General features: G+C 55.7%; 1 protein-coding gene across 4 annotated transcripts in view; it reads left to right on the top strand.

The window, feature by feature from the left end:
- TNRC18 (trinucleotide repeat containing 18) overlaps positions 1-15,571 on the top strand; it is a 54,341-nt gene that overhangs the window by 11,941 nt on the left and 26,829 nt on the right. For 2 of the 4 annotated variants that reach the window (XM_053958057.1, XM_053958054.1), the window contains exons 2-10: positions 4,762-4,887; positions 5,292-7,100; positions 10,193-10,295; positions 10,690-10,895; positions 11,097-11,243; positions 11,750-11,934; positions 12,698-13,121; positions 13,617-14,564; positions 15,213-15,388. In XM_053958057.1, coding sequence (XP_053814032.1) covers positions 4,762-4,887; positions 5,292-7,100; positions 10,193-10,295; positions 10,690-10,895; positions 11,097-11,243; positions 11,750-11,934; positions 12,698-13,121; positions 13,617-14,564; positions 15,213-15,388 — 4,124 coding nt within the window. The remainder of the gene's footprint in view (positions 1-4,761; positions 4,888-5,291; positions 7,101-10,192; positions 10,296-10,689; positions 10,896-11,096; positions 11,244-11,749; positions 11,935-12,697; positions 13,122-13,616; positions 14,565-15,212; positions 15,389-15,571) is intronic. The other 2 variants (XM_053958055.1, XM_053958056.1) reach the window with 2 other exon arrangements.

Below are 15,571 nucleotides of genomic sequence, written 5' to 3'. Positions count from 1 at the left end.
TTTCCCAGCCTTGCTGGCTCAGATTGGAGGGTCCAAGGGGTCAGGCTTTATAGCTCAGGCTCTTCTGTGGCCATAACCCCTTGCAGAGCACTGTGTGGTGCCAGCCTGAGTCCTGGCAATGTGTCTGTCTATCATGGCCCAGGGAGGATGGCAGTTGGAAATATTTCATAAGTGGCAGAAATGTATAACGGGCAGACGAGGCTGATGGGGGAGACTTACTTCACTTCTCCCGGGGTGCTGGAGACTACTGGTCTTCCGGTGCCAGGGCTGTGGCTTCTCAGACAACGATGGCTCGTGTCCAGGGCTCAGTTTCAGGGTGTGCTTTGCAGCCAGCAGTGCACGTGGCCACCTCTTATCCCACACCAGCCAACAGGGTTGTCCAGCTATGCTGAACTTGATTAAAGGTCTTTTCCAAGCTGGAAAGGCATGAGCAAAGGCTTTGTGGATGCTGCTTCTCTCTGGTGTGCTGGTGCTCTTGGTTAGTTTGGAAACATGGAACCAGACTGGGAGAGTGAATTCCCCATTGAGTGGTGTCTCCATGTTGCTCTCCCTTGCTGCCCTTGACCCTTCGTGGGTGTCCAAGTGAGCTGTCTCCTCAGTAGTATGTTGGCAGCAAGTGTGGAGGGCAGCATGGAGATGCTGAAGGTGCCAGCCAGTCACCTACAGCTGAGGAGGGGTGGAGCAGCTTTCCCAGTGCTGGCACACACCCGTGTTACCTCAGGCGTGTAGCCTGGCTCATTGGCCAGAGCTGTGTCCACGGGGGAGATATGTTCAGTTCCAGCGTATTGCCTTCAGCATGCTCTCCTCCTGTCTGGCTCTTTCACAACCCAGGCTTGACTGACTTGTCCAGCTGGGACTGAATTTTAAGACTTAAAGTGTGAGGGGCCAAGTTGGAGAAAGCCCCACAGGTTTGAGACTCCTGGTGACCAATGGCAGCCCCCTCTTCTGCAGGCATGGCTGCCTGCCTTCTTCCCCCAGCTCTGCCTGGCGGTGCTTTCTGTCAGCGCCCTCCTCACAGGGACCTTTGGCATCCCCAAGCGGGCTGAGCACGTGGGGTCTGTTTCCCTCCCACTTCCCCCAGCGTGACCTCCAGCCTCCAGACGTTTGGTGTGTGGTTTGTGCGGTCGCTGGTATCTCATCTCCCCATCGGTCACATCCCCTCTCGGTGGTGAGTCACCCGAGGCCGTACCTCTTCCCCCCGAACCCGTACCGTTTTGGAGAGCTGAGCAAAGATGAAGATGTTTTCAAGTGGGCTGACACATCTGCACCCGCCAAGTTCCTCTAATAACAGCCCTTAGTGATTTATGTCTCAATTGTGCAAAACAGATATGTTTTATAATCTTGGAGCTGGGACGGAGGAGGACAGGTGTGCTCATCCACTGCAGCAGCTGGAGCATCATAGGGGTTGCATTTTGGCTGTTGGCTATAGGGATAAGGTGGTTTGAGTGACGATCTCTGTGCCCTGAACCCTTTTACCCACAGAACTGGGCTGCTTTGGATCATATATGTCCCTGGCATGAGATAAGTGTTGGTGGTGCCTTTCCCAGGCGGTCTAATGGGCTAATGGGCACATGCATGTGTTTGGCGTGGTGTAACTTGGCAGGGAAGTGGGGGCACAGCCAGTCTGGGCTTGGCAGTGTTGCCACCTCGCACCTCCCTGCCTGTGCTGTGGTGCCAGACCGCCTCTGGGCAAGCAATCGGCTGGAGGAGCGTGGCTCAGCCTGCCCAGACCTGTTGGCGTGTCCCTGGGCAAAGCGGATCTTGTGCTGGTTCAGCAAACACTCTGGCCCCAGGCAGATGGAGATGGTTGTGGTTTCCCCTTTTCCCCTCCCTTTCTCCTGGCAGATGCCCATGGTTGGGGTGAGCTGTGCGTTGCTCACTGCGGTAGAATTTCTCCCCTTGGCATTGCTTTCTGGCACAGAGATCCAAGGAGGCAGCGACTCACCCGCGGCCGCCTCCTGCGAGTGCAGCTCCTCAGCGCACGGAGGAGCAGCTTCACCTCCAGGTCCTGCCCAGGGCACTGGGGCAGCAGGTTTTGGGCTCCGTGTGAGTCGTACGCCAGCAGCCTGCCAGCGTGGCTGCTGGAGGGCTGTACAGAGGAAGGGATGTTCCGGCAGTGCCTCGAGGTTGGATTTGCATTGGGTTCATCCTCAGGAAAGCTGAGGTTCGGATTCCTCCTCCCTACTCTAGCTCTGGTTCCTGGCAGGGAGCAAGCCAGGTAAATACAGCCTGTGCAGCTTCTTCAGGCACTTTGCAAGGGAAAAAACAGTGTCGCTGGTAGAACCGAGACTGGAGTTCAGGTGGTTCTCTGCTTTTGCTGCTGGTCAGCTGCATGATGCACCAAGTCATTGCACCTGCCTGTGCCTCAATTTCTCCACCTGCAGGGCTTTGGGATGTGCTTTGAGCTCCTTTGCTGGGCTTACGCCTGTCCAAGGAAAACAGCAGTTGTGGGCTTCTGGAAGTTACTGGGAAGAGGTGTGAGGTGGCTTTGATGGTTGGCTGGTGGCATCAGCTCAGTTCTGCTGCTGTTTCCCAGCTGGCATGGTGACACTGCCCTGCAAGGTTCCCAACCTGTCCCTCTGAACCTGTCCCCAGCTTGGACACTTTGCATTCCCCTCCTGCTCGTGCAGTTCTGAGCTGAGGCTGGGTCACTGTAGGAGGATGTGATGATGCTGACTGGGGAGGAAGCCCCAGAACATTTGGGGCTGGGACTGAGCTGTGTTATCCCTGGGCAGGATATGATGCAGGGAGATGCCCTCATAGGACCAGGGATGTAACTGGTACTGAAATGCCTCTTTGGGTATCAGTAACTTAAGCTGTGTGCAGGTGTCCCTGTGCCTGATGGCAGTGCTGGAGTGCGTCCCTTCCCTGGAGCTCTGCAGGTGGCTTCATGTCCTTGCACCACATGCAAGTGGGGACATGCCATGGGCATCTGTGCACAGTGGTGCCTGCAGCATGGGATGTGTCTCTCCGTGATCCCTGTGCTGGTGTTTCCGCCTGCTGGAGCAGCTGCAGCTGGGGCTGGCGTCTGGCTGGGAGAAGGGGCTCACATGGGGACGTCTGCGGCCAGAGCCTCCGGGCTGTGGCCTGAAGTGCTCCAGGGGCTTTGCCATGCTGCAGCCATGTGCTCTGCCAGATGGGACTCCGGTTCCCTTGGAAGTGTGTCACTCCTGCTCCAGATGCTGGCTTGTTGCCAGCCCAGTCCTGCCGGAGAGGTGACAGTGACATGGCCGAGGCATATATTGCGTGGAGTGGAGCTGCTCACAGCTAAGCTAAGCTGGGTTCTACCCAGCTCTCTCCAGCTCTGGAAGAAGAAAAGGTGTTTTGGAGGATTTTGGGGTTACCAAGGAGAGGCCTGAATGTGTGCACAGGCTTAGCACCTTTGCAGCGCTGCGCTCAGGGTTAAGCAGCAGGTTTTACCTGCTGGGAACGGGCTCTGTGTTGAAGTGCCCACAGCACAGCAGTTCCCCTGGTCCTGCTGCTGGAGGGTTGGCGTGTGCGGGTGACGCCGCTGGGATCTGTCGGGTGATGGATGCGGGCCAGGAGCTGTGCGGAGCCCCGCGTCGGTGAGGCACATATGCCGGGATGCAAACATGTACGCGAAAGAGATCCTGGCTGTCTAAATAATGTGAAATATTGACTAGCTCTCGCAGATGGTGCTCCACGTGCAGCTTCGGGGACTGAACTTCTCCGTCTCCCCTTGGGTTTTGGTGTGATGTTGTTTTGAGCCAGTTGGATGCTGGACTCTTGACAAACTTGTTGCCTGGTTGCTTTCAGTGGGGTCATTGAATCTGGGGGAAGTTGGTTGCTAATGCGGGCTCAGGGTAAAGGAGGAGGGTTGCAGAGGGCTTGACTGGCTCCTTCAGATTCTCCTGATGGCTTTAACTCAGTTTTTAAATTATGGCATGGACTGGGATACTGATTCTGGTGGAGGGTTGGGTTTGTAGTGTTGTGCGGGTGTCGTTTGGTGGCAGTGTTGGAGAGGAATTGCTGCCTGTAGCCAACAGTGTGTGTTATTACCACTGTTATGGTGATTGTATTCATTGAGGAAATGCTGATGAGGACAATTTGCATGAGGATGTTGCTGGGGACCCAGCGTCCAGGACATCCAGACCACTGGCAGCAGGGTTGTGAGGATATGCTGCTTTCATATCATCACTGGATGGTTGTCACTTTCTCCTCTGTTTTGCCTTCCTCTGGGATAAGATGCTGAGTTTGGATACGTGAAACTATGTTTTTTGTGAGCTGCTCTGGAGGATGCTCTCATGTTTTCCCAAAGCCTGTACCCAGTACTAGGCACTTGCAGCGGGAATGAACTGTGTTGACAAAGCTGTGCTGGCAAGAAGGTCTTACCATGGCTCTGGAAGCACGCTGGGGAGTGCTCTCACCCACAGGTCGCTGTACTTGTGGTAAAACACCTTATCAGCCAGGTGGTTTGGTCACGGAGCCCTCAGGTGTCAGGCTCTGCTCAGGAAGCAGCATGCTCCATTTGCTGCAGAGTTGGAGCCCCACAGAGGTGGCTGGGTTGAGCTGGGGGACCCACATTGGGAGTCAGTACCTGAAGTGGGGTCCCTGAGCAGGGGTCCCTGCCCTGGGCTGTGTGTGCTGTGTGTCACCGCCTGCGTCCCCGCCGCCACCGCCGCTCCTGGCGTGTGAGGGACCGACAGCCACAACAGTCTGTGCTCCTGCGGGGCTCGTTCCAAGGCAGCGTGCTGCTTGGGATAAAACATGTTTCCCTCTTCTGTTTCCCGTTTTCTGCAGGCTTTTCCCATCTGCCTAACGGTCTCTACCCATCGTACATTCCCCTGAGCCACCTCGAACCTCCCAGTGCCGGCAGTCCGCTCCTGGCCCAGCTGGGACAGCACAGCCTCTTTGAGTCACAGAAAGGTGAGTCTGGGACCCTGTGTGCCCTTCCCGTCCGTGACCTCTGGGTACTTACCCTGTCCTTTGGGCTTGTTTGGCTGCTGGAGCTGCTGGATGCTGGAGTGTTGGGGGTGAAGAGCAGGGTGATCAGCTGGGATGTTTCCTGGGCTGAGCTGGTACCAAGGTTTTGGATGTGGCTGTCCTGCAGGAAAGCTGGCCAAGTCCCTCCTTGAAGCCCCACTGTGCACGAGACAGGGCTGTAGTGCATCCCACATGGAGGAACCTGCTTGGTCTCCTTTGCCCTGGGCATTTTTGTTTAAGACATCCTTGAAATCTGTTCTTTCCGGATTTGCCACCTCTTGCTTGTCTCTATGTAGGACTGAAGGGGTTGGCAGCTTGTGATAATTTTTGTTGCTTTTACTCTGCAGATGGATTCTACCTGTCCAGCCATGCAGGCCAGTCCGCTTTGCACCCGCAGCCTCCCCTGTCAAGGACCGTGGGCAGCCACACGTCGAGCACTTTGCTCCGGGAAAAGGACCTTGGGCAGCTGCACAAGAGCTCGAAAGAAGGCCTGAAAGACCCCGGTGGGAAGGAGCGGGCATGCCGGAGCGATCTGTCCCTGCCCTTTGCCAAGAAGGAGAGCAAGCCGAAGGAGGAGCCCCGACCCCGCAGTGTGGTCGACCTCACACAGGACACCAAGCCCGACAGCGACCGGAAAGTGAGCGTGGTGGAGAAGGCGGTGAAGGTCGGCGAGCGTCTCTCGCCGTTCCTGGCTGAGCACATGCCAAATCGGGGCGCAGGCAGCGGGGAACCCAAGTCCAAGAACCCGCTGCAGAGCTCTTCCCTCAGCAACTGCAACGGCGGCGGGGACCCCATGCTGAAGGTCCTGGGTGCCGAGCAGGACCGCTGTGCCAAGGATCCCGCTCGGCACGATGAGAACATGAGGCCTTCTGCGCACGCCCACGCGGAGCGGCTGAAGCGGGGGGAGCCCCTCCTGCCCTCTGTGGGCGCTTTGCACATCTCCTGTAGCTGTCCATCCCCACACCCCTCGCAGACAGGGAAGATGACGCCAGCCACAACATTCCCTCCGCAGCCCGTCCATTCCAGCATGTACACCATCTTCCCACCGGCCAAGGAGCTGGGGAGGGAGCACAAAGTAATCGCCCCCACCTTCGTGCCTTCGGTCGAAGCCTACGACGAGAGGAGTGGGCCCATCCAAATCGCCTCCCAGGCCCGTGACAACAAGGGGAAGGACAAGGACCTTGGCAAGGTGGGGGTGCTCCAGTCACCCACGGAGCGGTGCCTTGCAGATGCCTCCCGCACACTCTTGTCCCAGGACTTTTCTTGTCACAGTGATGCCAAAAGGATGGAGGTTCTGAGAGAGAAGGGTTCGGTGATCAGGACGAACTCCATGGCACTGAAGAGACAGGTCACTTCAGAGCCCTTCCTCAACCGGCCGGGGCTGGGCTCTCCGGAGAGCAGGGAGTACCTGGCCTCCAAGGATTTGCTGAAGCCGAGTCCGGAGTCAGAGCATCGCCCCTGCGAGCGGGACCGCTTCCAGCGATCCAGCTCCAAAGAAGCAGCAAAGGTCTATGGCACTTTGGACTCTTCCCGGCAGCACCTGGACCACGGTCAGCTGAAACCGCCCGAGCAGAAGTGGAAGCCCTTTGAGATGGGCAACTTTGCCACCACGCAGATGGCGGTGCTGGCCGCGCAGCACAACCACGTCAGCCGGGTGGAGGAGGAAGCCAAGAAGGTCTACCTTGACCCCAGCGGTTTGCCACGGTCCTCGGTGGTGGGCTCGCGGGGCGCCGCAGATGTCCTGCACCCCGCCTCACACGGAGAAGGCTCGGCCATGCAGAGCCTCATCAAGTACAGCGGCAGCTTTGCCAAGGAGACGGCGTCCCGGCAGAGCTGCGGCAAGAAGAGCCCCTTTGGGGGTTTGGGCAACGTGAAGTTGGACTCTGCACAGCTGGGAACCTCCAAGGTGCAGCAGCTGCTGCTGCAGCAGCCTGCGAAACAGCTAAAGAGGGACCCTGAGAGACCCGAGAGTGCCAAATCCTTCGGCCGTGAGAGCATCGGCTCCCAGGGCGAGGTGGAGGTGAGGCACTTGCCTGTAGGCATTGCTGTGGCTGTGGCCCGGCAGAAGGACAACAGCAGCAGCAGCAGCAGCAGCAGCAAGCTGGGGCCCAGCTTGGCAGACCGGGATCGCTCGCTGTCTCTCAGCAGCATCAAAGGTAGGTTCCCTAGGGCTTGTCTCAGGGCTTCCCTGGAGGATCTGTTCCCTGGGAAGAGCAGCCACCCAGTGCAGGCTGTGTGCCATGAACTGAGTTTGGCATCTTCAACTGTGTTTGCCTCCCTTGCCAACCAAGGACATGTTGTAAACCGCAGTGGGAAGCAAGACCCCCTGTGCAAGAGGCAGTCAGTCCCCTGTCCCCACTTCCATCCCCTCTGGCCACCTCTGAGGACAATCCTGCTCCATGAGTTTGATCTGTCAGCAAAGGGAGCGACAGAGAAACCTCTCAAACCACCTTGCTGCTGTTGTTGTAATCTCATGATTTTGATTTAAGCCGTGGTGCTGGCAGGAGTGGGATGGCGCCAGAGATATTTTGGTTCTCTGCTTGACTTGTATAGCAAGATAACACCCGGGGGCTGCCTGGCACGGGGCTCTGCTGTGCCAAGGAGCGATGCCAAAGCGAGCGGCTGGCGAGCAATGGTCAGATTCCTAGTTTTAGCCCTTTCCTTCCCCATTTTTCTGCCTTTGCCCCCCTCTCCCAAACTTCAGTGGCAAGAAGCAGTTTCCCTCAGGCAGCAGCCCCTCTCCCCATTCCCATCGCCTCCCAGTGCCCTCCCCACAGCCGGGAGCCGGCTGAGGACCTCGTGGGCAGCACAGGGAGCTGTTTGTTCAGCCGTTCAATCGTCCCAGACGCTCCCAGCTTGCGTTAAATGTAATTTACTGAGCCGAACTAAAAGGCTGCAAACAAGGGTTGAATTCTGGCAGGCCTCTGGGCTCGTTGCTAAGTGATGCAGTTGGCTTTCAGACAGAAAACAAGACTGCTTTTCTCCTCCTCTCGCCCCCCAAATGCTGCCCCCCCTTTGTGTGCCAGGAGATATTCGTCTAATAACATTAGCTTGCTTGCGCTGAGTGGACGGTGCTTGAATGTTTAGACCTTTTAAGAAGGAGAAAGCAGGCTTTAGTTGGCTAATCTGTAGTATTTGGCAAGTAAAATGCAAGTATTTAGTACCGGGCATTGGTTGTCAAGGGAACGGACCTAAGCCTTTCCTCCATGCATAACTGATTGAATTTTTCTATGCAGTCCGTGCGTCATGTTCATATATATAGACAGAATGATCATTCACTGTCTGGACAATCATCGTTCTGTCCAGAAAAGGGACTGTCCTGTTGGTGGGATGGAGGCTGGGTGGGAATTTGAGGTCCTTCAGTGTTTGTGTTTGGATGGTGGGGGTAGAAAAAAGATGATAAACTCGTCTAGAAATAATGGAGCACAAGGAGTGTAGATGGGAGAGGGAGGAGCGATGATAAAATAACACATTTCTAATGAAAGGTTGGGGGAGGGGGTCTACTCACCTTAGGCCAAGGAAGGAAGGGAGGCTGTGAGCTCTCCAAGGAATTGCTCCATATTGCTGACACCAAAGAGACAGCTGGGCATTGATTAGGGGAAAGAAATAGGAAAAGGGGCTCCATAGGGGAAAAACCTAGGCTAGGGTGTGGAAAGGGAATGCTGGCAGAGAGGCAGTGGAAGATGTTTGGGCTCCAGAGGGATTTGTGAGGCCCCTGTGCTGTGGTGGTTGGGGAGTAAAAGTGAGCAACAGAGGCTGTGTGGGGCATCATTCACTGAGTCAAGGAGGGGCTGGCTGGGGTTGGCTGGGCTGCACGTGGTGTCCTGGCAGGCTGTGAGGGAGATGTGGTGACCCTGGAAAGTCCTTTGGGAGGGAGAGCTGTGTGCCAGGTTTTAAAGCATCTTTGTTTTCTGCCTGGAGCCCGTGAAGAAGCCTTGGGGAAAGGAGCTGCAAGGGATGTTGTCTTTTTCCCGGATTCCTTCTGACAGTAAAAGCTGAGGGAATTGGAGACTTGACAGCAAAAAACCCATGGGCTGTCCAGGTTTGTGGAAATACACACTAGAGCTCTCCTTGAAAAGACTGCCTGTCAGCAGAATAGACTTGATGTTCCGAGATGTTTTCCCATGTGCCAAACCATATCCAGACAGGAGAGTGAGGACCCTGGGAAGGGCTGCTGGGGTGCAGTCCTGTGAGGCTGAGTGCTCTCTGCAAGCAGGGCTGGGATTTAGGAGTGCAGTGTATCACCAAAGCATAGTGCAGAGAGGGGCAACAGGGAATTGTGTGAAAAACGAGCATGCAAGAAAGAAGCTAAGGAAAAAACGAGGGAAAAGCAAGCTTAAAATCAGGCAGCTGGAGTGAAGATCTTGGCTAAAGGGAAGGGTGGCCCCTATACCTGGTGCTGGCAGAGCCAAGTGAGGCTCTGCTGCTTGCTCCCGTGAAGGTGCCTCCTAACCTCTCACAGATGCAGCTGCTACCATGCCAGGCTGTATTTGCAAGAGCTGGGCTGATTGTGGACAAGTGGTTTCTCCAGCCAAACATCCAGCCCTCCTTGTTGGATTCCTGCCCTCATCTGCCATATGTGTCCCTGCCTCGTCAGACCCTTTCTTGTTGCATGTCTCGAGGGGGATGCAGATTCCTGCTAATGGTTGAATTGTAGAGTGGAGCGCGCTGGTTTTGTGAGGGTCTGTATTGTTGGTTCTGCCTGTTGCAGAAGGACAGGAATTCAGAGCATACTCAGTGCTCCCAGACTAATTTACAAGATCAGAAGGTGCTTCAGAAAGTGCAGAGATAAAATCCTTCCCCTCTCTGAGATGTTCTAAGGAGGACTATGTGGTTTGATGCAGGATTTAGCTGCATCTTGGCTCTTGCTGGGATGGGAAATCTGCCACTGTCTTCCAACACAGTGGTCCCTTTGGTCCTGTTGCTCCCAGGCTGGTGGCTGTGCTGTGGCTGTGCTGTGGGCCTGGGAGGCCAACCTGGTGTGGCAAGTAGTCCCTTGACGTCTTGGAGACATGAGCCTCAAAACATATGCACTTGGGTGCTACCAGGGGAATATTGCTTTAGTGAGAATATCTTGATCACACAAGAGAGCCTTGCGTGGTCTTTCAGGATTTGAACCTGGAACATCCTTGGGGACACTGGTGTTTGGGTATAGTGGCTCTCAGGTACTCTGCTCCACGGCCAGAGGAGAGGGGACAGCTTTCTCCAGGCCATTTCTCCTGTCTGATGGTGCTGGGTTGTCTCTTAGGGCACGGACGCTCCGAAGATGACTGTGGGGACGAGAGGAGCCGCCACCGGGACAGCCACCTCCTGGCAGGGCGCTTGGAGCGGGATCAGGAGAAGCTGCTCAGGTGAGGGTTGGAAGGAGGTGAGATCTTATCTCATAGTGGCACAAGCTGAGCTCAGGGACAGCCAGTCCAAAGAGGAGACAGGATTGCATCCATCCTGGTGTAGGTACCAAACTCTCTCTGGTGTGGAGAGGGATACTGAGTGGGGTACACGGGGCTATAGGCAGATCCTAAGTCCTCAGCAGAGCAATCCTAATAGACAGCTGCAAATCCATGTCTGCTCCAAAGGGCTGGAGAGATGGGGTGTTTTATTCTAGACGTGACACCTCCATCACAGCCCTCCTTGAGTGACTGACCCTGGTTTGCAAACACTGGTTCTGCAGGCTGGTCCATACTCCTGGGCTCCACCATTACTTGGACCCTCTCTCACTGTCTCTCTTGCCTCCTCCATCCCCAGAGAAAGCAAGGAGCTGGCAGATTTTGCCCGAATACACCCCTCCAGCTGTGCCACCAACGGTCTGAACTCCAACCTCATGGTGACGGGAGGCCCAGCCCTGGCGGGCTCCGGGCGCTGGTCTGCAGACCCCGCTTCGCACTTGGCAGCCCACCCCTGGCTCCCCAGGACAGGGAGCCCCTCCATGTGGCTGGCTGGCCATCCCTACGGTGAGTGCCCTGAGAGGGGGCAGTGCCCAGAGGGTGTTCACACCAGTGAAATCCAGGGAAAAGTGTTGCTACAGCCCAGTGAGGCTGTTTGATGAGCTCAGGGAAAAGGGAAGGAGGCCTTTCGGAGCAGTAGATGACTTCTCGTGTGGGTAGGAGCAGTCTGCATCTCTTCAGTTGTGACTTCGGTGTTTTTTCTTCCAGGACTTGGTCACCCTTCCCTGCACCAGGGCATGACTCCAGGCTTCCCCCCTGCCATGGGGGGAGCTCTCCCCTCTGCCTACCAGTTTGCCAGAGACCCGCAGTCAGGGCAGCTTGTTGTGATCCCCAGCGAGCACTTGCCACACTTTGGTAAGGATGTGAGCTCGTTCCTGAGGCTCATTCTTTGACAGTTGTGGGCAAAACAGACTTTGGAGAGGACCAGAGAGGAGCATGCCTACCTGTGGGGACCAGCAGCCACAGCTGTAGGGTGGGAGTGAGCAGGTCTCTCATTAGGTGTGTTTTGGAGATAGAAACATATAATCTTTAGTAGTAGCTCTTCATCCCCTGCAGGACCTTGCAGAGTTTGAGTCCTTGGTTAGGAGAATCTATTCATAGGCTCAGGCATGGAAATCAAACCAAGGGCTGGAGAGCAAAGCAAGTCCAGTGGCCCTAGGGCACAGGGGTGGTGCAGCTGGGGCTGCAGAGGGGAACACAGCACGCTTTCCCCTCTGGTTTCTGGTTGTATTTCTGCACAGCCCAGTGTTTGGCATCCCCTACGCTCTGGGACTGTAGAGACCATTGCCCTGAGTGATCCTGAATCCTTTACCCATCCTTACCCTGCTGCCTCCCTGACTGCATCTCTGCTCATTCCACAGCAGAGCTGATGGACCGGGCACCCCCTCTGTGGCCCGCTATGTACCCCCCAACCAGGAGCTCCCTCCAGCACGCTCACCAGCTCCAGCTCCTCTCCCATCAGCAGCTGCTGCGGCAGCACGAGCTGTACATCCTGCAGCAGCAGGCAGCCCACGCCATGGAGCTGCAGAGGAGTGCCCAGCTCGTGGTACGTTTTCAAGAACTTCTTGCTTGGCTGTGAAACAAGCCTGAAGTTGGAGTGTCTGGGGAGAAAATGCAGCTGTGCCTGTGTGGCAAGTGTGTCTCAAGGCTATGGATGCATTGAGTGATTCTGCCCAGGTCTCTGGGATATGAAGCATTTGGTGTATCCTGCAGTTAGAGTGGGTTTTGGGGGGGTTTGGTGTAGAGCCCTTGAGCAGTGCTGTCAGAAGAGCTCCCCAGCAGCAGCAGTGTGACCTAGATTCCTTCCCATGGGATGTCTTTGTATAGCTGAGTGGTTTCATCCCTGGTCACCTCCAAACCAAGCTTCTGAGCAGCTCAGAGAAGCAGCTGCAGGACTTCCAGCAGTTACACTGGCTCCTGGAGAGAGCTCCCATTCATGAAAAGGTTTTGGAAGTCATGAGGTTTCATTTGGGTGTTTTACACCCATTCATTTTTATAGTGGTCCTCTGATTTTCAGGCTTCATTTTACATGTGGGCTTGCTAGGCTGGAGGCTTGGAAATAGAAATGGTTTGCTTTGGATGCAAATGAAAGCTGAGACTTCTCATGATTCCTGGAGCTGGGAATTTGTAATGAAGCTATTGTAAATCAGTGTCACCCTCCCTCAGATTGGTCTTCAAATGGTCTTGCACTGGGGACATGTGTTTTATTCCACTGCATATTTGACAAGACACTGTTTTGCTCTTGCTTGGTGGTAGGTCAGTGCCACTTTCCAGATGTTGTGCTGAGTTTTGCTCTATTCTTGTCACAGGAGAGGTTGAAGGCAAACGAGCAGCGTGTGGATATGGAAGAGAAGGTGACAAAACGGAGCCTGGACAGTGCCAAATCAGGCCTTTCCTCCTCTGCCCCGGGACTGGTGCACCGAAAACCACCTGTGCTGTCTCCCAGCGCCTCCACATCCTACAGCAAGGCTGTGAGTCCACCTCCCCTCTCTCCCAGGGCCTCACCCGTGTCTGTGCTCAAAGCTGAGGTGATCCAAAAGATGGAGGAGCCACCTTCGCAGCCAGCCTACTCCTACCCCGCCACCCCCAGCTCCCATCCTTCCAGCCCGCCCCCCGCCTCTCCACCCCCTGCCCCTGCCATCCCTCCAAAGGAAGAGGCGCCCGAGACCGTGGAGAAGAAAGACCTGGAGCTGGAAAAAGAGGCTGCTGGTCCATATCAGGCCTTGTTCCCAGGTAAGAGAGCCCTGCTTTGGCAGAGTCCCGTTGTGTTTGTGCCTGCCTCCCTTTTTCTCCTCGGCTCTTTTCCTGCTTCTGTCCCTTCCCCTAGGGAAAGCCACATAGCTCCTCTAAAAAGGCAGGGGAGGGGGAAGAGCAGGGCTGGTGTGATGGACTGAGATTGATGTCTGGGTGCCTGGGGCTGTAGGCTCTGTTCTTCCCTTGGGCCGAGCCTGGGTTGGTTCTTCCAGGGCTGGAGTCCCAGTGGGAGAGGATGCAGGAGGCAGATCTCTCTCCAGTTGCATGAAAGTGCTGGAAAGGTGGAGAAGGGACCTCTGGGGTGCTGCATGTGGCAGCTTGGTCAGGAGAGAAATGCCTAAAGCAGCTATTGCTTGAGAAAGGAAGAGACCAGAGGTGATGGAAGCAAAGGGAACCAGCTCTATGCCTTAGTGAGAGAGAAGGTGCTTTGGAGACCCAGCCATTACACAGTCTGTCCCTTCTGATGTTTTGCAGAAATCCCCCCTGGATACCCATTCCAGTCCCTTCCTCCCTCCTTTGGAAGACACTATCCCTACCTCCTTCAGCCCCCCGCAGCATCTGATGCGGATGGCCTGGCTCCTGACGTCCCGCTGCCTGCTGAAGGCTCTGAGCACATGGACCTTTCCTCAGAGGTCAAGCCCATCCACCTGTCTCCGTCCAAAATCCTAGAGCCCATCCAAGCAGCAGCAGAAGAGGAATCCTTGGAAGAGAGGGTGAAATCAGAGGTGCAGATGGAGGAAAGCCAAGAAAGCATCTGTGAGCAGGACATGGGGACTCTGAACATCACCACCTCTGCAGCCGTCCCAGTGCAGAACGTGGACAATTGCAATCTCCTGTTGCACCAAGGCGAAGCCCTGGGTGCTATGGAGCAGGACCAGGAAGACCTTCAGAGCTGCCCACCTCCTTACCAAGTTGTGGCCTGTCCTGCAGAAGCAGAGGCTGAGGCAGAGAGCGGGAGTGGAGCAGAAACCTGCTCCATGCACATGGACTATGACGGTTTGCTCGTGCATGCGGAGAGCGAGCCCCCGGAGATGGACTTGACGCCCCAGCGGGAGGAGGCCTCTGTGGCCATGGATCTGCAGAGCGCTGATGTGCCCCGGGCGAGGGAGTTTCCCAGCCTGCCTCCTGAGGAGGGGGAGCAGGGGCCAGAGATCCCTTCCTACACAGAAGAGGCAATCACTTGCCAAATCCCAGATCTGGACATCAAGCCGGGTGACCCACTGGCTGGGATGAATGCATTGGTGGCTGCTACAGAAATGCCTCAGGCTTGTTCCTTGTTGACTACCACCACTGTCACTCCACCCCAGATGAAAGTGGAGGTGTTAACTGACCAGACCCTGGAGCACTCCTTCCTGCAAGGGATCACTTTGCTGAGTGAAATTGCAGAGATGGAGCTGGAGAAACGGAAGCAAGAAATGCAAAGTAAGTTGTGAGTGGGGAGTCTGGTCAACTTCAGACCATGCTGAGTCTCCCAGCTTATGGTCCCTGTGCTCTCCATGTGGGCAGACGAGCAGAGTCACAGGTGGGATCTCTTGCAGCCTCAGCCAGGCAGCAAGGAGAGCATTGCTCTGAGTTGCAGGAGTGGCTGGTACTTCATATGGGGTTGGAGCAGAGTTTTTGTTGCAGCAGGCTGAGCTACGTGTGGCTTTTGTACTGCTCTCCCTTCCAAAGGCCCTCGCCATGTCTAGACAGTTTGTGGTATGCGTAGCGGAAAGGGAGCCCCAGTTGCTGAGAGCTGCCAGGGTAACACCCTTCTGGCAGGCACTGAGTCCACAGTCTGTTGGGGTTTGGCACCAGAGGCCCCAGTAGCTCCAGATGATGCTTTCCAAGAGCTTGGCTGGTCCTGAAAAGAATCTCACCTTCCAGTAACTTCCTGAGGTGAGAAGTGATGGGAACTGCCAGTTACACCATGGCTGAGTACAACAGGAGATCTCAAGTGGGGGCCAAGGGTGGCTGGGGGGCTCCTTGAGCAGCCATGGTCGAGGAGGGGCCATCAGCCCCTCCTTGTGCCTGTTGGAGAAGCAGTCTTGGAATGTGATCTTCTGTAGCTTTTTTTTCTGTCCTTCTCAGCAGGTCCAGAGAGTTTCCCTGTCCGGCCAACGCTGGAGAGTTTGCTGGCTGCCAGCACCCACATGCTCATGGAAGTGCTTTCCACCCCCTTTATGGAAAGTCTGAAAACCATCCGTCTGCCTCGAGAGCTGAATCCCAACAAAAAGTACAGCTGGATGCAGAAGAAAGATGAACCAGTAAGTAGCTCTTAGTGTGGCTGAGCCTGGAAAGCCCCAGTGCACCCACTCACACAACTCACTGTCCCAGCCCCAGTCTGGGGGCTCATGCTGGCTCGTGCTGCCCCTCTGCATTCAGCAGAACGAGCTGGTTGTTCCTTCATGTCACATTTCTAGCTGCACAGGAATCAGTGGGCTGCAGTT

The sequence above is a fragment of the Vidua chalybeata genome, chromosome 16 (genome assembly GCF_026979565.1).
Source record: "Vidua chalybeata isolate OUT-0048 chromosome 16, bVidCha1 merged haplotype, whole genome shotgun sequence".
Lineage (NCBI taxonomy): Eukaryota > Metazoa > Chordata > Aves > Passeriformes > Viduidae > Vidua > Vidua chalybeata.
Note: the sequence above shows the minus strand (reverse complement) of the source record. Positions and strands in the feature narration are given on the sequence as shown.